General features: G+C 43.3%; 1 protein-coding gene across 1 annotated transcript; it reads left to right on the top strand.

Moving 5' to 3' along the window:
* The first annotated feature begins 2705 nt into the window (after positions 1 to 2705).
* BPNT2 (3'(2'), 5'-bisphosphate nucleotidase 2) lies at positions 2706 to 20034 on the top strand. Its single transcript, XM_086472658.1, has 5 exons — positions 2706 to 3092; positions 15159 to 15318; positions 16236 to 16331; positions 18466 to 18627; positions 19739 to 20034. The coding sequence occupies exons 1-5, from the start codon at positions 2706 to 2708 to the stop codon at positions 20008 to 20010; spliced, it is 1077 nt and encodes a 358-aa protein (XP_086328784.1). The 3' UTR covers positions 20011 to 20034.
* The last annotated feature ends 227 nt before the right edge of the window (positions 20035 to 20261 follow it).

The following is a 20261-nucleotide window of genomic DNA, read 5'->3' as shown; positions in this document are numbered from 1 at the left end:
GAAGCTCTGCCAAGCTCTTCCACAGCGACTGTTTCTGTGGGAGGCTGAGGGGGCACGTTACGTTCAGCACGTCAGCCTGTTGTTGGGGTCCTCAAGGTCAGGGCTGCCTTCACATAAAGCTGACTCCTAAGATGGCAGTTGACGCAGACCCGATAGGGATGTGTGTAACACCACACTCATCCTCAGCTTCAATCTAGGTTGGAACAGCTTTTCTTCACTCAGTTAAGGATCACTTCGGTATTAGAGACAGATGTTATTTTCCTGTCAAAACCACAGATATGTTTAAAAACTCGGTTTGATCAGGCAAACCTTTTTTTTTTCAAACATCAAATTATTTGGCCCACAATTAAAGTGTGCAAAAGAATAATTTTATATTTTCAAAAGGAACATTTCCATTAGATTTTTACCCCATCCCTCACATAAAGGGATAAATCTCCTTTTGCTAAGAATGAATGGAGACAACTTTTTTTTTTTTTTTCAAGTTTATTTCACTTTATGCCTACATCATGGTCTCTGGAAACCCATCTTACAGGTCGAAGCCATAAAGAAAAATTCCCTAAACTCCCTTTATGCCACTTGTCAGGAGTACATTGCAAAGATCTCAGTGCTGTTCTGGAGCCCAGCTGAAGTCAAGGGCACCCTGGATAAACATGAGAAATCCTATCTAGGGATCCTGAGAAAACAGCACGGGAGGTGCCAGACTGAGACCTTCAAAAATTGTATCAGTAATTACAGAATAAGATTGTTACAGAGAAGTAGGACGCCAGCATATTGTCTATTGGTTATGCGAGCACATCCAGTAACAAACACCGCTTATTCTGAAACTTGGCACAGATGGTACATACAGTATCACTGAAATAAAGAGCCCTCTGTGCACCGTCCTCTTCACAGTGTACATTACTGCTAATATTTACTGTCTATATTTACTGCAGGCATAGAAATGTTAGCAGCAAGGAATAAATACATCATTTTTCTATGCCTCTAAGGTCTTTGCAAACTTTGGTGGGACAAAAAGCCTAATACTTTACTTCCCTTCCAGTAAGAAACCAGTTCAGAAAATTGCAGGTTTTCTTCTTTCTCCTGGGTTTCCTCCACCAGTCGTTTAAAATTCCTGTTTACTGAGCATGCATAAACTGTTACTGATAACATCAGGCAGCACAGCCGTTGACTGCTTTGCCCAGCATTCTTTAAAAGGGGGCACATTACAAGCCCACCTAGTTGTGAGTCTTGCACTCATTGCTCATTCCAGACACAAGTTTACTCTTTGTCCAACACCAACCCCATGTTGCTACACAGCTTCTTACCATTAATTATTACTATATGAAATGCTCAATTGTGAAATCAGCATTAAGGGAAGTTGCCAGTGCATCCTTTCAAGCCCCTTTCTGCCAGAGAAGCAGTCGCATAGAAAAAACCTTGTACCTTAAAAAGAATAGGAAGCTGGAAAACATGAACATTCTAACCATTGCCTAGTAGCACATAAAGTTAAATCCAAGCTAAGAGTAGAACCCAACTCTTTCAAATACCATTTCAAATGGAATGCTTTCTCTTCCTGAAGCCCTTTCGCTCATTTTCAGCACCTGCATGTACACTTCGGACAGGGTGTGATCCTGCAGGGTGCTTGGTGTGCGAGCATGGGACTGAAGATGCCATTAGAACGGCAAAGCAGAGGAGATGGTATGGCAACTTCGGTTTGCAAGTCCAACCTTAACTTTGGTCTTTCCTAGTTTTCGGATTCTTAAACGTTTAACACTTAATGAATCTAGTTGATCTTTGGGGTCCCTTCCAACCCAAACCAGCCCATGATTCTACGATCCCAGGAAAATTGTTCACAGGATCCGTAGTAATCACTACTTCACAGAGTCACTCGGAAGGCCTGTTTCTACAGCCTGTGTATCAACAGACAAGAATATTGCTTGAGTGAAAGAATATGTAATTAAACAATGATGAATTATTTTTTGCTTCTGATATAACTTACTGAAAACTATTAGAAAGAATTAGAACAGGAAAAAACTGGCTTTTTCTGGTTTACACCCCTGATGTCCATCCTGCCCATAAACATGCACTTTCACCCCCCCCAAACCGACTAGGTGCACAGAAAAAGTATAAATTAAGACAGGTAGGCCTTCAGCAGATCCCTTGGCTGAGAAAACGGTTGGACTTTCTTCATTTTAACGAATGAAAGGAATTCTTAACTTCGAGCCCCTGTCCTGCAGCACAAGGAGGGGGTGAGGGTCCCAAAGCTCCCTCACCAGGAGGTGAAAACCGAGAGACGCTCAGCACCGTTAACAGCAAACCTTCAGGGAAGAAGCGGCAGCTTACACCGACCGCCATTTCCAACACAAAACTCCTTCCCGGCCCGCCAGGCCGGCCTGCCGAGCGGCCCCCACGGGGCTACCGGCCATACCCGCGGCAGGAGACGGAGGGAACACCCCCTCCCGCCTCCCGCCCATACACCCCCAGAGAGACCCGCCGCCTCCCGCCCCGCCGGGCCCGGGACATGCTCAGTGCGAGCGGCGGGCCCCGCCTCCGCCTGACCCGGATACAGACGGCGCTGCCTCCCCGCCGGCGAGCGTGGGGCCGGGCCGGTCCCGCCACCGCGGCAGCAGAGCGCCCCGGCAGCGCCATGGGGCTGTGGTGAGCGCCCGGCACCGCCGCTCTCCCGCTCCGCTGCGCCCCCCCCGCCCCCTCCTTACCCCGCGGCCATGGCCCCCATGGGGATCCGCCTCTCGCCGCTCGGCATGGCCGTGTTCTGCCTGCTGGGGCTGGGCGTCCTCTACCACCTCTACTCCGGGTTCTTGGCCGGCCGCTTCGCCTTCTTCATGCTGAGCGAACCGGCGGCCGGCGGGCCCGATCCTCCCCGCGGCTCCGCGCCCGCCGGTGCCGTGGACCTGCGGGAGCTGCTGGCCGTCTCCGTCCTGGCCGCCGTCAGGGGCGGGGAGGAGGTGAAGCGGGTCCGTGAGGGCAACGTCCTCAACGCCAAGGCGAAGGGGAAGACGCGGGAGGGGGCCGAGGAGCAGCTGACCAGCGGCGACCTCCTCTCCAACCGCAGGATGTTCTACCTGCTGAAGGCCGCCTTCCCCGCCGTGCAGGTGGGTGCCGGCCTCCCGGGAGGGGGGGGGGGGGGGGGGGTTGTGCTGCTGCGGGCCCGGGGCAGGGCTGCTCGTTACCGGCGTGAGGCGAACCGGCGGGCAGCGGGCACTCGGACGCGTGTCACCTCCCCGTTTTGTAACCGCCGACGGGAAATACTGGCCTTATTTTGCGGGGTTTTTTCCCTCCTTCCCCTTTGCTGATTTTGTGGCAGTGCCGCCTCGTTGCTTGTTGCAGGGGAAGGAGTTGGATCGTGTAGAAGCGAAGCCGGGCGAGGTGAAACAGTCTGGGATAACACGGGCGTGAGCGGGGAGAAACGCCGAGTCTCACCTTTGTGGGTTATGTGCGCTCTGGGTGAGGGTCAAGGTAACTTCATAGCGCCAATTTGGCGTGTGTTTGTGGTGCTGAGATTAGCCATGCTGTTGGTTTCTTCATTACCCTTCCTAAGATATAGGGAGAGCCAGGATGGGGAGAAGGGCCTGAGAAGCTGAGGTTTAGGAACGTAGTAGTGTTAAAATATCTGAGGTTTTGGCTCTCGTGACTTCGGGGCAGCAGATAAGCTTACAGCTGTGTCACGCTGTGGATCACTGCCTACGTGGGCAAAATCAGTTTACTTTCCGAGGTGTACACCCCTCCCTGCTCTCATTTGAAGTCTAACAGTTCAGGGCGCACCCGAACCGGAACTGCACTTTGAGGCTTTTCAGGTTTTGTTGGCTTTGTTTCCACTTCTTAGTGAATGGGAGCTTCTCTTCAGCCTCTTGATGGTAAATTCCTTTGCTTTTTACAGTCATTTGAAACGGATAGAAAGCTGTAAGTTTGGATTTCAAAGGTGATGATTGCATTTTTTTCCTGGACAGGTTGAGAGAAGAAGTAGAGTAGTTAAGTTTATTTTTTGGTTGTTTAGTTACTACTTGGTGAGTTTTCAGTGGCTGTTTTGGAAGTTCCTCAGGGTGATGTGTAGTTAGGGGTTTTTTGTTGGTTTTTTGTTTAAAAGTGTTGTGGAGAACCCATTTCATATGTAAATCTAAAGGAAACACCAAGTTCTTCAATATTTGAGATAAACTTGATACATGATTAATCTTCCTCTACAGGAGGATTATGAAGGTTATGTTCTGAAGATTGCTGGTTTGTCTGCCAAGGGCAAGCCACCTTTGCAGGCCCTGCGTTAACAGAAGAAAAAGTATTGTCCCCTGTTCTCTTTTGCTATTTGGTGTCCTCATGGAGCTTGACCTTACAGCATCCCTGTGCCACTGCCTGAAACCGCTACGCTTTCTCCCCTTCCGCAGATGGAGGCACTTTGTTAGTTCAGACACAAGAGTTGTCTGTGCGTCTGGAGAAGGCTGGGGGTTCGCGTTGGCCTTGGGGGGCTCAGGACTGTTCCGTGTCTGTGGTCACAAACTCTGCGCCGGTGCCTGGGATGCACAGCAGTGACAGTCTGACCTGTGCGTCTTCCTCTCGGGGGGGAGGGGGGGGGGGGGGGGGGGGCATTAGCTTTGAATATCTGCTTTTAAGAAACGTGGGTACTCCTTTTTATTTTCCTTACGATTGACTTGTGCTGCTAGTCTTTAAAAATAGATGGTGCTTTCTAAAGTGCAGGTGTGTTCTCAAACACAGTATGAAGACAAAAATGTGTGTGTATGTCTGTGGAACTGGAAAAAAATCGGGCACATGCCTTTCTTCCCTTTTTTTTCCCACCCTGCCCCCCCCCCCCCCAATTGACTGAGCTTGAGCATTGAGACTGACTAGGAAGAGTTTGTTTGACAAATCTTTCAGCTGATCTAGAGTTATTCAATCTGGCAGATCAGCTCTGGGATATTTAATATTCTGAGTACATGATCTGGATAATAACAGCTTATCTCATGCAGTGTTTAAAAAAAATAGCCACTAAGCTGTATATACTGATAAGACATGGTGTTTCTTAAAGTCTATACTGTGATGAAGATGTATCCATAAACATTTGTCTAAACCAAAAAAAACCCTTGTACTATGTACATGTGGCACTATACCCTTCTCAGGTGTGGAGACAAGGTCTCATCTCAGTCTGCAAATCCTTCACGTGTACCTTCAGTGCAACACATCTAAAACTGCTACTGTTTCATAGAACAGACCTGCTGCAGTTTTGGTGGGGATATGAGGATTATAGAGCATTTCCTGAGGCACCTTTTGTGGGAGGCAGTATAAAACTGTGTCTTGTAAGAAGCATCGTACTTTCTATCTGTAGTCTTATCCCCGTGTACAGTGACACTCCAAAATAAAAGACATTGCTCAAGTCAAGCCCCGTCTTTTATTGCTGGAGAAGATGCTGCTAACAAAAACTGAAAGAATTCCAAGAGTAAACTAAGGCAAAATGCTGATTTACTTACATCATGAAGTCCTTGAGTCTAGCGGGGGTGGCTCCATGTTTAAGTTGGTGTCAAATGCTGCAGCCAGGAAAAAACCCAAACCACCACAACACCTGGGTGACAAAATATGCCTATAATGCAAAGGGAATGATCCGTTAATTATCCTCTAAGATTAGCTATGGCGTTCCAATATTTAAAAATGACAAGGGGGAGAAGTCATTTGACTGAAATAAACTCAAGTCAGTGAGCAGCCTTGGATTCCCTGTGTTGTGCTGTGGGACACAGTGAGGGAAAGCATACAAACTGTCTGTCTGAAGCAGGTCTTGGCTTAAGGTGTGATTATTAAGAGAAGATGGAAGAGTTAGGCTTCTCATTGCGGAAGGTGAAATAAATCTGGAAAGAGTCTTAACAATCCTGACAATTGTGATTTATTAAAATACCTTTCAAAAACTGAGGGGAGAAAGAGAGGGGAAAAAAACCCCAAACAACAACCAACAGCCCTTAGAAAATGTTTTGCCTTTTTCTGTTTTTTTTTTTAAGTGAAGGTGTTGTCTCTACAGAGGAAGAGGAACTCCACTGCTTACATCACCTGGTCTGTTTGGTATAAATAGATTCATTTGCATCAGTTCCAGCCTTCTCACAGCTAGGTTAGGTCAGACCAAAGAGGAGCAGATCAGTTCTGTTTTATTGCTGTGTAGTAGACTGAGTGGTGTGGAGTATTGCTTTTATATCCCTCAGAAACAGGCATGAGCACGATAAGGGAGGAAGGGGCAAGTCAGTTATTTCTATCTCTGGTATTACCCAGTGTTGTCTAATCGCGCTCAACATCCAGAGTGAATATTTGCACACATCTTCTATGAAGTATGTTTGTGCAGTTGATTTTAAAATACATTTAATGCTAAAATATATGCAGTTGTTTCTCTTGATGAAGTCCTCAACTGCAGTTACGGGCTTGAGGTGTTTACTGCTTCTGTGCCACCAGTGTGTTGTCCTCATCTATTTGTTTGTCATGCCGAGAGTAAGTCACAGCTCTGATCCAGCTGAAATCCTCCCCTCTGCTCCTTTTCATTTTTTATTTATCTTCTTCATCTTTTCTGGGTTACTTCACTGCTTTCCTGGTGGGTTCTCCATGCATTCCTTGTGCTAGCACAGTGGTGGGGCAGTAAGAAGGACTGGGACAGGAATCAGGTGAGGGTATTCAGGAGGTGCTTGAGCCAGCCCTGCTGCTGGGGGCAGAGGGGATGGGGGAGGTGGTGTTTCCTAATCCAGTTAGAGACTGGCTATAAACACTGGTATGTTCTGCCCAGGAAAGCTGCTCTGTTTGAAGAGACTGTCCCGTGGTACCAGGGTTTTGGCAGCGTCACCTGGTAAAAGATCTCTCTGTGCTGTGCATCAGGATCTTCCATTTTTCTGATGCTGCCTGTCCAGGGGTCAGCGTCAGGAGCTTGATACCTGAATGTATCCAAGGTAAAAATGTAAAATAAAGATTCTTTAGGAATACCCTGATTCACCTCATGTCATGGCCTCCTGACAGCCTGCATCTGCACATCTGTAGGAGCAGCCCTACTTGCTCACAACGGCAGGAGTGTTGGGCAGAGGAGGGGGAGTTCCTTAAACTAACACTTCAGCCACACTCCCTCTGTCCTCTGACTATGAAAAAGCCAATTTTAAAGTGACCCACCCAAATTCTGCTATTTTGTCTCTGCACTGTACTATCACAGGATGTGCTAGTCTTATTTGCCAGAGTGAATTCTGCTCTAAGCTCTCATTTTCAGCTGTTTGGCTTTATTTTTGACCAGTGCATTGATTAGTGTTCTGTAGTTGGACCAGCTATGTGTCTTGTTTTCTAGTGTAAATACTGAATAAAGAAATGTCCTTTGCTTGTTTGTTTCTTTGTTGTTGCCACTGTGATGGAAAGCAAGTCTTCCTCTGTCCTGGTCTTTCTCTTCAAGCATCTTTTTATCAGCCTCACCACTGCCCTGAATCTGAACATCCTTCTATCTCTTTCCCAGTTAAGACAGATGATAAATACCTCATTTCAAGTTTGTGCATGATAATGCTGGAATCGAGTGTCAGTGTTTGAAATGGAAATTTAAGAACATGTCGGTTTTAATGAGATGTTCTTCTAAATTAATTCCACTTTTTGAAGCTTAATGTCTCCAAGCACTCCTTTTTTTATCAAGCTACCTGAAGTACTTTCTACGTTTAAACCTGCTATTCACAGACTTCTGACCCCAGTGCCAGCTATCAGAAAACTGGAATTTCATCTGAGATGGCAAGCTCTGCATCTGATGCTGATTCTGTAGGAAAGATAGGTATGTTATAGAAGTAGGTTCAAAAAACAAAATGCTACTTAAAGTTCAGAAGGATTGCAGTGCTTTGCTGTTCAGTCATTTGTTTGTCTCTTCATGTTGTGAGAATGGCATCCTCAGGTCTTAGGGTTTTTAATAAAATTAATGTTCTTCTGACCTGGATGATGTTAGCAACTGCCAACTTCTAAGTAAAGAAGAGTGAACGTTAGTCTGAAATCTGTTACTGAGGTGTTGTCTGGAGGTGCAGCTCTCAACACTGATTTTAATTGACGCTAGATGGCTTATGCTGGCTCGCTGTATGTAAAATGAAATTAAAGCCTGTAACTTTATGGTAATGAGTTCTGTGATTATCTTTTCAGATGTAATTACAAGTAGTTCATTTCGCTTGTGTATAAACCAGGGGTGTTTAATCTGTCAGCTGAGCATCTGGAGATTCAAGTTTTAGTTGTGTAACCACTCACAAACAGCAAAAGTTTTCTCAGTGTTATTTTATTAATAGAGTTCTAATCTGGCCTTATTTGGATATTTTCTTAAAATAAACAGTAGTTTTGCAGCTCTTGTGACCAGCTAGTCATCCCTTTCTCTTTGCTAGACTTGCGTCTGTATAGAACTGTTACAGGGAATTTTGCCATCTACTGGAAGAACTTGTGTGAGCTAATGAGTGAGTGGTTACTTTTTGTTACTTTTACTGGCTTTAAATTCTAGTTGGTTCTACAGATTACTGGTGGAAACTGTGAATTCTGTGGTCTGTGCTGTTTGATCCTTTGTTGCATTCTTTTTGTTTTCACAAGCTTCATCATGAGTCAGTAGAAACAAAGTTGTCCTCTGCTATGTCTTTACCCTTTATGAAACCCTGTTTCACTCTGCTTCCTCCTGGCTTAATGACAAAGCCACGTTTCGATAAGCACTAATCAAGCTTTTTGACATTTGTGTGGTCCATATTCTTTGAACATCCTGTCATCTTGTTCTTGCATGAAGTGATTTCTTCTTGCCGTTAAAATACATGAAGGTGTACTTGATGGTAGAGGAAAACTTGTTTGTCTGGACTTGTGCACCTTGAAAAATGCCTGCCTCCTCTGTGTTGTGGCATTATTATAGAAGTATTTGTTGCTTTCATGTCAAATGAATGACAACATGAGACCAGCATTTTTTTCTTCTTTTATTGTATGTATTAATATATTTTTATACTTTACAAATTTATATACAATATATTTTTATTATACTTTATTACCTTTTAACAAGCTATTTATTTCAAGAACCATGTGATTCGGCAAGGTCCTCCCTATCCTTTCATAGTAAAATGTACCCTGCTAAAACTTTGTAAATTGGACCCTAGCAAGAAGAGCCTTCTTGAAAGGCATGAAGAAGATCACCTGGAAAAGCTCATTTTTGCTTTCTAATATGTTGTGATAATCTAAGGAGGAAAATAATCCTTTCAAAAGGAAGCTTTAAAAATGTCAGTGTATTGAATAAAACTAGAATTTTTTACTATCCTGGCAAAGCTGCTATTCACATTGTTTAAAGCTTAAAGTCATTTAAAACTTAAAAAAGGAAGTGATATTTTGATTTCTGGGTTTGCATTCTTTCCACTGTCAAGTAACACAACCTTTTGGGAAGCAGCTTTCATCCATAGTGAAAACTGCTGCTCACCACCCCCAAATTTAAAAGTTAGAAGGAAGGATCGTGAGTGGTCCTGGCTGCAGGTGAGCTAAGTCTTGGTGTGAATGCAAGTCCTTCCTTCTGTAGCAGGTTCTGGAGCCCCGTTTCATAACCAGGATAAGTTAGATACTTTCCTTGGTCATTGGAAAGACGGTGCTTTGACCGTATTCTTGCTCTCCTGTTGTGCATATTTATACGTCCTGACTTGTTGAGCGAGTGTTTACGTTCAGAGGTTTTGGCATCTGATTCCCTCATGCAATTTGTGTATGTACAAATGTTGTGAGAAGATGAGACAGCTTTCACCTTTGATACATTTGAGGGGAAAAAAACAGAGAAGCTGAGCACATGGAGGTAAAACAGTCTGACTTGTAGTGTAGTGGGCGTAAGGGCACGTCGCTTTTTGGAGCAGCATGACAGCAGTGGTTGGAGGGGCGATCTGTGAGGCTGGGCCCATAAGCAAGGGAAGGCCCAAAGGCTGCTGGTTAAACTGCTCTCCCCCGAGCTGTGACATCTCTGAAGCACAGTCAGATAACAGCAAATCAAGGGCAGTCCCGTGCAGCCACCCGTAGGTCAGCGTGCCTTTCAAGGTGCATCGCCATGGGTATCTTCTTGCTGGTTGCTCTGGACATTAGTCCAGAGGATGCATATAGTGATGAAATGTTCTTCCAGTGCCCTCAGGGGACATTTCTGTCAGCCAGTAAGAAGGTATCAGAGTCATTGTTGGTTTATTGTTTGTAAATGTTTGCATTTATGTATTTACCTCTGTCCCTCTGCTCCTTTTCTCCATCTCCTGTCAAGTGAATACAAATGGCAAAGTTGAACCTTGGGCGTGCGTAGTGCTGATGTTGCATCATCGCTGGGGAGGTGGCTGTGGATGTCATGTAGAGTTAGCATCCTAATGAAACAGAACAGAGTCAAACGTCTATTAATGTTTTGCTAACATTCCCCTGTGCACCCTGTTTTGTCTGGGCCTCCAGGCTTTTCATTTCCATGGTCCCATTCAAATCAATAGTCTTGTCCATTGAGTCATAGAATCATGGAATAGTTTGGGCTGGAAGGGACCTTTAAAGGTCACCTAGTCCAACCCCCTGCAGTAAGCAGGGACACCTTTAGCTGGATCAGGTTGCTCAGAGCCCCATCCAACCTGACCTTGGATGTTTCCAGGGTTGGGGCTTCTACCACCTCTCTGTGCCAGTCTCTGTTCTTGAGATGTAATACATGGAACTCTTACATTCGTATTCTGACTAGTGAATATTGTTTTTTGTTGTTACGTAAACTGTGGGTGTTTCTTGTTTTTTTTTTTTACCTTGAGTACCTTAATCAGTATTTCTTCTTTATAATACAGGTGGGTTAGTATTTGTGGTGTTCTTGTTTTGTTTTCTGTTCTAACAAAACAGCACTGAGATTTGGATTTGAGAGGGCTTAATTGTCAGATAGGGATATTGATACTCTCAGAATAAAGACCTGTGCTACCTCATCTTTTTTCAAGGTATTGGATTACTTGCATATTAAAATACAAAATGAGTATTGGCATGAATAAGGATGTGGAGAGATGACTGCAATGAATGAGGATGGGGAGACCTTATTGGTCTGTACAACTACCTGAAAGGAGGTTGTAGTGAGGTGGGTGTTGGTATCTTCTCCCAGGTAACAAGCTATAGGACAAGAGGAAATGGCCTCAAGTTGCACCAGGGGAGGTTTAGGTTGGATGTTAGGAAGAATTTCTTTACTGAAATAGCGGCTGAGCACTGGAACAGGCTGCCCAGGGAAGTGGTGGAGTCACCATCCCTGGAGGTGCTAAAAAATGTGTTGATGTGGCGCTTCGGGATATGGTTTAGTGGGCATGGTGGTGTTGGGTTGACGGTTGGACTTGATGGTCTTAGAGATCTTTTCTAACCTTAATGATTCTGTGAAGGAGGGAGAGTAATAGTTTTGAATAAAATTTGCATACCACCAAACACTTTCTAGAAAAAGCTTTGCATTTTCACGTACTGGTGTTTATTTTTTTTAAAAAAAATAATAATTTATGTATTTGAACAGAAACTTCTATTTAATTTTTGTAGCATCTATTTTTTCAGTTTAATTTATCTTTAATAGTTGAATTCAAAGGCAGAACTACAGCTGTGTCCTACTCTTTCAAACCAGGAAAAAGCCTGTGTTCGCTCACCTCACCACAGCTAGCTAGTATTCAGGTAGGTTTGTTGGGTGATGAGCTGCCACACGGACAAATTGAAGCGCTGGTGGGGAATAGCCCAACGCAGGACAATGAGCCACTCTGAGGTCCCCTGAAGTCTTTCTTTAAGTGGTTGGGACTGGTGGCTGTTTGTTCAGAGCACTGCGTTTATCCGCACAGGTTTGTTGGACACTCCAGAGTTGCTTCCCAAGGCCCTGAGCAGATCTGTATCCGATCACCAACATGCCAGAGGAGAGTGTTTTCTGTGCAAGGGGTTTCCGAAGGCTGGGAACGCCTGGGTGATTCAGAAGGCATGTCATGGGCTGACCCTGGTGTTGGCGTTGGACCTCTGCTGCTGGCTCCCGTGAGCCGCATCCCTCGTCTGTTACAGCGTTCTGCACGTCACAGACTCGTTCTGAGGAAGCTCTGTGCTGGTGAGATGCAGCCAGACTGCCTCGTTTATGAAATAATTTTTTTGATTGACATTTCAGCAGTACCCTGTTCACAGATTTACGTATCTTTTATTAAATCTCTGTGTTTGATGCAGTAGTTCTTTGTGAGGAGGACTTTCCCTTCAAGCATAACTGGGGAAGATGGCCGAAACGTAGATAAGCTCAGTGTTGGTGGGCAGCTCACAGAACTTCCTGAGATGGCTTTTACAGCTTACAGCTGTTAGGTGGCCAACCCCAAATAGCTGTTTATTTCTGTCTTGTGCTTGCTGTCTCAAGTTCTTGCATGATGGATTGCTATCTCAATCGTGCTCTCAGGAGTGGGCAGAGTTATGTATATGATGGCAGACATGCAAACTTTATAATTACTTGTGCTAACGTAGCAGCTTTAGTTGGCTCGGAGCATCTTGCTGGAACAAGCTCTGTTCTCTGAAATACCGGGTATTGTGATTGTCTTTCTGCTGGTTTCAGAGTGAAGACTACATACCGCTTCAGAAAAGCTTGAAAGGTAAGGTCGTGGCCACTGGAAATGATGCCTCTCAGCAAATGAGAACGACAAGTAGGAGGGGAACGTCATATTAACACAAAGGCGTGTTTTCCAGGAATGTTCTCATGCATTTAAAAAAAAAAAAAAAAAGAGGGGGGCTGGGAAAGAGAAGTTCCCAGTGTTAAGGGTTGGTGATTCTCTCTCAGGCAACTATGTCTTAAAAAACCTGTAACGTAGCTTGCTAACAATAAATAAATTTAGTAACTGCAAGTGGTGGAATGGCTGTGAATTTCTACTTGGACTGTGGCTGTGGAGTATTTAGCCAAGGCTACAGAGTAAGTGGTCATATCAGTGGAAGAACTAGTGACCCAGCAGATTTTATTTATTTTTCTTTTCTCCAGATGGCTCTGCAACCTCCTCGCTGCAGCACTGTGGCCACTGCTACGAAATTTGTACTAGTAGCAGGTCTTTCTCTGAAAACAGTACCTTTCAGATAGTTTCAGTCTTCTAATTTTAGTGTACTATAACAACAGGTTTAACAAGATATTCTTCCTTTTGAGGATTGGTTCTAACCCTTTAAGTTTTTGGCGGCCTCTTCCTTCTGTTGAGGAAATGTTGTGGGTTGTTTTGTTTTATGGTGGTGTGTAGTATGCTGTAGTGGAACTTAAACTGCCCAGGGGCTGTGTTGAGGCTGCCAAGTCTGTGGGACTAGTCATCTTGACTGTTCGCCCTAGGGGAGAACACAATCATCAGGTTTATTGTACAGTGACAGATGTTTAATTTGTAAATGTCACGGTAACTTCAAGGACTCGGTGTCTGGCGTGCAATGCTTCAAATACTGGTTTTATGTGAGAAGACAGCTATGATGGATGGCTGGAGATGCTGCAGTTCTGTTCGCTTTGTTTTTTTGAATTCTCTTGAAGAAGAACCGTTTGCTAATAATCTGTTATGGTTGAGGTGTGTGATGTCTTTTCTTGTCGTGATGTGAATTGTGAAAAGTCCTGCTGATACAAAGTCTGTAACATTCAGACGTAGTCTGATCATTTCTTTATTTTCATTGTCTTTCGATGTTACTTGCCTACCACATCTGTTATAACAAGTTGTTTTAGTCAGAGGGGATTTACCTGCTCTGGCAGTCAGATATCTGAATCTGAGCTAGCACTCTCGACTCCGTCTGTAGTAAGTAGAGGAAAATCGATGGTTCTAGGTCGTGGACACATTGCATCCATGTGCGCCTACTATTGTGCCTTGGCTGGACATCAGAGCTTGGCATCCCTTTAGAATTATATTAGAGGAAGACACTTTTAAAGATAGCAAGAATAGAAAAGCTTGTGTTTCTAATATTCTGAAATATCCTGAAATTCCAACTCAACTTCAGACATAACCTAAATGTCTAAGCCATAAGCATCATCATCCTACTGAGTAATTAGTGGAGTGATGCGTTTCTGAAGGGTTCGCACAGGCTGAAGCTTGAAAGGCCCAGTAACGATAACTTCCTTTTCATTGGCGGTAGAAGGAGCATAGAAATACCGCTCTCCTAATGTTCCTGAGGTGCTAAAAGTAAAATTTGTCTAAATTCCTGTTAGCACTGCTTGTGTCCAGTTGCATTACAGCTCTCCTGTAAACCTTGTTTGCAGTGGCAGTAAGCTGGCATGGGTGAGTTAAGACAGATTGATCTGTATTTCCCCAGTAGTCTTTCCTGCCAGGGTATGTGTGTTTCTGTTTGTTTGGGGGTTTTTTTGGTAACATGAGAAATCATTACATACAGTGTTTAGTGCTAACTGCATCTCTTGCCATCTAAAAAATTATCCTGCTACTGCAGTCACAATGACATTGCATTGAGTTTTGCAGAATGTTCTTCCATTCCACAGATTGTGACCGTGTGCTCTGCTGCTGGACCAGACTCTGTTCGGTCCATACTGAAAATGCCCTCTGCTCCGGAATGAAATTCATTATGCTGGGCAGCAAGTGGCGATAGGCTTAAATGTGACCTTTGCCTGCTGTTTATAGATGTTCTTTATGGGCCGCCTTAGGTCCTCACCCCACCGTACCCTAAAGACAGGTGTGGAACGTTATGAACTGGTTTATAAAATGCCATACAGCTGGCGGTCTGTAATGGTTACATCCTGTCGAGCTGCTTGAATTGCTAGTTGTAACTCAATGCTGGAAGCGCTAGGATTCCTGCTCCCCCACGTCAGACCATCAACAGTATGTGTTGATAAAATATCTGTACACTTCAGTCTGCATCTATCGATCTGTATAAATGGAATATTATACCTTGCTATATCTGTATACCTCATGGTTCTCCAAAGTCAAATGTTCTGCTTGTAGTTGAAGCAACTGCATTTAACTTTTGATTTAAAAAAATCTGTGATTCATACTGTGAAGACGGTAGTAGGAAGAGCTGCAGCCAAAGAAACAGTGTCCACTGTGGTGTGGTTCCCAGTAAAATTCTGGATTGTTGTTTTCTGTTGCTTGTTGTGTAACGGTAATAGCTTGTGAGTTGCTGAAAACTGACTAATTCATGCACTTTTATCTGGAGGTGAAGGGAGGAAGAGAAGATGCAAGCAAACCTGTGATTTTCCCAAGTACCACAGTTACTGTATCTGATAAGTTAATGCAACCACTTTTTTTGTTTTATCACAGATAAACTCTGAAGAGCGTGTTGATACGGCCGATCAGGAGACAGTCTCTTGGGATCGCAGTATTCCTGAAGACATAAAACAAAAAATACAGCCTAGAGAGGTTCCAGCAGAAAGCGTTACTGTCTGGATCGATCCCTTAGATGCTACACAAGAATACACAGGTAGGTGATGCTTGTTGACAAATCATGTGTGTAATTCTGATGTCTGCCTTTTATACTGGAGACAAAATAGTAAGTATTTAAAATGACATGTCTTGATAAAGTGTGCTATGTCAAAGCTAGCGTGATTTAATCGAACATATTGCCTAATGAAATCTCTCTAGTTATCAGACCACAGTGTTTACTTTTGTATATTCCAACTCTGAAGTTTCTTTGGCATTCCTTGCAACTAATTGCTGAAATAAATGGTAAGTGTCGCGTATGGATTCTGCTGGAATCCTACGTTTCTTTATTTCAGTTATTACAGTGGCAACACTAAATATCTCAGAATATTTTTTGTTTGTTTATTTAAAAGGAATACTAAGTAAATTTTCTATTTAACTTGATAAAAAAATTTGTTATAATTTTTAAAAAAAGCATGCATAAGTCAATCATCACCTTCTTCAAACGTTTTAAGATGTCGCATAAGCAGTTCAAGGCAATCCAGCTAAAATTCTTACTGATGAGTACTGCAGAACAAGCAGAAAAATCGGCATTTTTGTGCACATGTGCGTAAATATTCCACTGATACAATCACCTTTTCTGGTGAGTGTTCTCTGGTATTTGAAGCATCAGCTTTGAACCAATAGAGACTGGGAGGTGAGTCAGAGAAAGGAGAATATAGGGGCACAGATTTACATGAAAATACATGCTGCATACGACACAGTGTTAGATCTGGTAGGAGTATAGGTTACAGCTACTGAACAGCAAAAATTGTTGGAAAACTGAAAAGTCTTTAAAGCCGTTTGAAAATTGCAAGGTTATTTGAAGAGACGACAAAGTTACATAGTTGTAAGAGGCAGAATGTAGACTGAACTTCAAAGAGCGACGTTTCTTCCCATCTGGCTGTGAACTTGCTCACTTTCCTGTTTTGCCCGCAGAGGATCTTCGACAGTATGTCACGACGATGGTTTGTGTGGCTGTGAATGGAAAACCAGTAATTGGAGTGATACACAAGCCGTTCTCAGCATATACAGGTACTTCTGTGCCTTCATGTGTTTCTAGCTTCTTCAGTCACAGTGTTAATTAAAATTTGATGTTTGACAGAACATCTGTGGGTATAAATGAGAAAATAGTACCTGAGGCAAAAGAGTGCTGCTGCAGACCTCGCAGTTAGAGCTGCAGATGTGTTCCGTGCTATAGAACCACAAAGGAAAATGCTGCCTTTGGTTAACGTAAAAATGATGTATTTAAAATAAGCTAACTGACAATATGTTTAAGAATTAAGATCCCTTCAACTGGAGTGCTTACAGCAAACCAAAGTGAAACCTACATGAACTGACCAGTCTTACATGTGCTCTTGGTCTTCAGCAGAAGAGTGCTCTGCTTATTCAGCAGAGCAACTTGGGTCCGTGATATTACACCCAGGAGCTGGTGTTTATTCAGTGCGAATAACGAAGATTGTTTAAAGATCTTAATGGCAACTGTTTGTGTGTACCAGGCAAGACTGTCTAGCAAAGCCTTATTGATTATCTGACATGCTTTTAATGCCACAACTGTGAACTAATTAGTTCTTTAGTATTGGTGATGTATCGGTGAGCACGGCTGTAACTTTGTCAATGTGTATGCGCTTCTGAGAGCTTCAAAGTAGTTTTAGTACTCACGTCTTGCTATATATTTGAAACAAGAATTTCTGTTCTCATTTTCCCTTTAGGCAATACTGACCTCTAGAGTTGTGAAGTTAGGCAGTAGCTCTGGCACAGAAACTTAAGTCCAAATAAATGTATTTTTTATTTATTCTCTTTTTTGCCCACTGAACACTCAATATTTTGTGCTAAATATTTTACTGTCTTTAAATATAAACTTGGTTTCCAGTCATTTAAGTATGTGCTGTATTCCGATATGCTTTAAGAATCTTGGGGGTTTAAGAATCTTGGGGGTTTTGGAACATATTTTTCTAAGTATCAACATCTGTCTGAAGTAATGGAGGGGGGAGTTAGCACTGTAATTTTGAGATTTTATCTCTGTAAGTAATCATAGAGTCACAGAAGGGTTTGGGTTAGAAGGGACCTTAAAGCTCCCCCAGTGCCACCCCCTGCCATGGGCAGGGACACCTTCCACCAGACCAGGTTGCTCCCAGCCCCATCCAGCCTGGCCTTGAGCACTGCCAGGGAGGGGGCAGCCACAGCTGCTCTGGGCGGCCTGTGCCAGGGCCTCACCGCCCTCACAGGGAAGAATTTCTGCCTCAGATCTCATCTCAGTCTCCCCCCTTTCAGTTTAAAGCATTACACCTTGTCCTATCAAGTAATAGTAAAGTGTGAAATGTTCAGGCCTGGCATCAGATGAGATGCGATGGATTCTGTCATTCTGTGTGAAAAGTATTCATTGCCCAAGCTGGAAATACCACTATGTTGTGATAGGATTGTTCGAAATACTCCCACACAAATCCAAAGCAATAAAGGGCAGTTGGCATTGTTATTACCCATAACAGCCTGTTGCCATACAATCTGGCCCTCCACTGAGATGAAATTGCTGGTTAGTCTGCTAAGTAAATGTCAAATTAATGGTTAGGGGATGCCACCTACCAAGCTTGGCCGTGAACCTCATGATGAAACAAGTGGGAGGTTGCATATTCTAAATCCAGTCCTTCAAAACACACCATCAAATGTTTTCTTTAGTATTACTAAGGAAATCCTCCTGAGCTATTTCTTTCCTTAGCATTACTGTCCTTCTGAACAAAATGACTCAGTAACATCTTTGCTGTCTACTTTGAAGGGTAGTGGGGCTTTTGTTCTTCCAAAAAGGCGGTTTGAGGAAATATTTGATCTATTTCTGACTCGGAACCATCCTTTTTAACTTTGGTGGCTTTCCAATTGCAAGTTCTAAATATTACCACTTGGGATTTTTCCCTCTTACTCTTTCTTTTTTTTTTTTTTTTTTTTTTTTCCTTCCAAAAAGTGTCGGGGCGGGGGGGCTGTTTCTCTTTCTCTTCCACTTGTGTGCACGTGTAGGCATACAGCCTTTCCTTCTGTCAGCCCTAACTTTCCCTTTTACAGTAGGGAGGGAAATAGAGGCATCAATTCTGTTTTCTCTGGTAAGTATCCTTTTATCTTTACACCTCACAGAGATTGCCTTTTGTAAATCTTAGCAGAATTTGTGTTTCTCTTGTAGCCTGGGCAATGGTGGATGGCGGGTCAAATGTAAAAGCTCGTTCCTCCTACAACGAGAAAACTCCAAGGATTATTGTATCCCGCTCCCACGCAGGAAAAGTTGAGCAGGTTGCACGGCAGACATTTGGAAATAAGACTGTGATAATCCCCGCTGGTGGAGCAGGTTTGATTCCTTCAGTATCCTATGCACTTTATTGCTTTTGAATGGTTTAACGGGATAGCTGTTATTGGGCAAAAGGATATAGCTGTGGCGTGTCCTCTTTTTCCTCTTACCTTTTGTTCTTCACATCCCCAAAAGCAAGCACGTGACAACAGGGCCGCGGTTTCTCCTGTGTACAGAAACCTACATGCAAACTTGGTTCAGGCTTTGGGCTGTGCACAAGTCAGTACATTAGTGAATCTAAGCGTGGTCCAGCGATGTTACCGCGGTCCTTTCCCTGAACACACTGATGTGCATTCCCTGAAGACACCGATGCCTCTGTGGAGGAAAAAGTGTGGTGTGACCAGATACGGAGTCATGGAAGAGAATCTGTTGGTTGTTAGTTAACTACTAGTACACTTAATTAAACAATGTTTTAAGAAAAAGCCGTTATTTCTTGCATTTGTGTCAAAAGAGAAAACTAGTGTCACTGAAATCCACTTTTATATGCCTCATATTCAGTCCAGAGAGGTTTTAGCTTACCTTTTCTAACCTCACACAATACCCTTGTGCGTATTACTGACAGAATGCAAATACGTCAGGCGCTAGTATGAAGCAACAGCTGTTTTAAAGTCTCAGAAAAGCCATGAAAAAATTGAATTTTAGGGAAATGTGTCTTTCTCTGTCTTTAATGTGGAAAGATAGAGCTCCCTTACAGATTGTTCGGTCAAGAAGATCTTGCATAGGTTCTTGACAATGAACCTAAACGAGTTTTCTTGTGATAAAGGAAGTGAAAGTGTGACTGATTACAGTAGATCTTCTCCAGGGCTTGACTCTGTAAGAAGATAAAGAAAGGAACAGATTAATGAAACAAGGATATTGGTTCAACAGTTGAAAACCTGAAAACATTCCATAAAAGAAAGAATACTGTTTTGAGCAATAACTTGGTACTGCATAACCTGTGATAAAGGGAAGTGCCCTGGGCTGAGTTGGATGGCACGATATAATTAATGACATCACTTTTCTAAACCTTCAATGTCCATATTATTGACACTTATTAGTATAATGATTTACGCTTTGTGATGAATAGGAAAACTTTGTTTAGTTTTTTTTTACTTCTGTTCATTTCTTCTAGGTTATAAAGTGTTGGCCCTCCTCGATGTGGCTGAAAAGAATCAAGAAGCAGCTGACGTGTATATCCATGTCACCTACATTAAGAAGTGGGACATATGTGCTGGAAATGCAGTGTTGAGAGCATTGGGTGGCCATATGACTACCCTGACTGGTGAAGAAATTAGTTACACGGGCTCAGATGGCAATGAGGGAGGACTTATAGCCAGTATCAACATGAACCATAAAGCACTAATTGAAAAACTTCCAGATCTGGAAAAAACATCACACAAATAAACTTGGCTGACGGAGAAGTACAAGTCATGCTTTTGTAGCCTCCAAGTGCTCTGTCTGAAGAAGCAGGTGTGAAAACCTGTGGGGAAGGATGCACAGCAAAGCAAAGCAGTTTGGTGTGGGTTTGGGGACTATATCGTGCATTGGGTTTCTTCAGTGGTGGTATTTAAAAACGAATAAAATAATAACAATAATAATCAGAAATAGGAAGGGGACTGACTGCCTCACACCTCAGTTTCCATGTTTTATTTTTT

This window comes from Leptosomus discolor, chromosome 13, assembly GCF_034619465.1.
Source record: "Leptosomus discolor isolate bLepDis1 chromosome 13, bLepDis1.hap2, whole genome shotgun sequence".
Lineage (NCBI taxonomy): Eukaryota > Metazoa > Chordata > Aves > Leptosomiformes > Leptosomidae > Leptosomus > Leptosomus discolor.
This window is presented reverse-complemented; position numbering and strand designations above follow the sequence as displayed.

Coding starts and splice junctions, on each gene's coding strand:
- BPNT2 (XM_086472658.1), top strand. CDS start 2,706: ATGGCCCCCATGGGGATCCGCCTCTCGCCGCTCGGCATGGCCGTGTTC. Junction 16,332..18,465: donor GCCGTTCTCAGCATATACAG/GTACTTCTGTGC, acceptor TTTCTCTTGTAG/CCTGGGCAATGGTGGATGGC. Junction 18,628..19,738: donor AATCCCCGCTGGTGGAGCAG/GTTTGATTCCTT, acceptor CATTTCTTCTAG/GTTATAAAGTGTTGGCCCTC.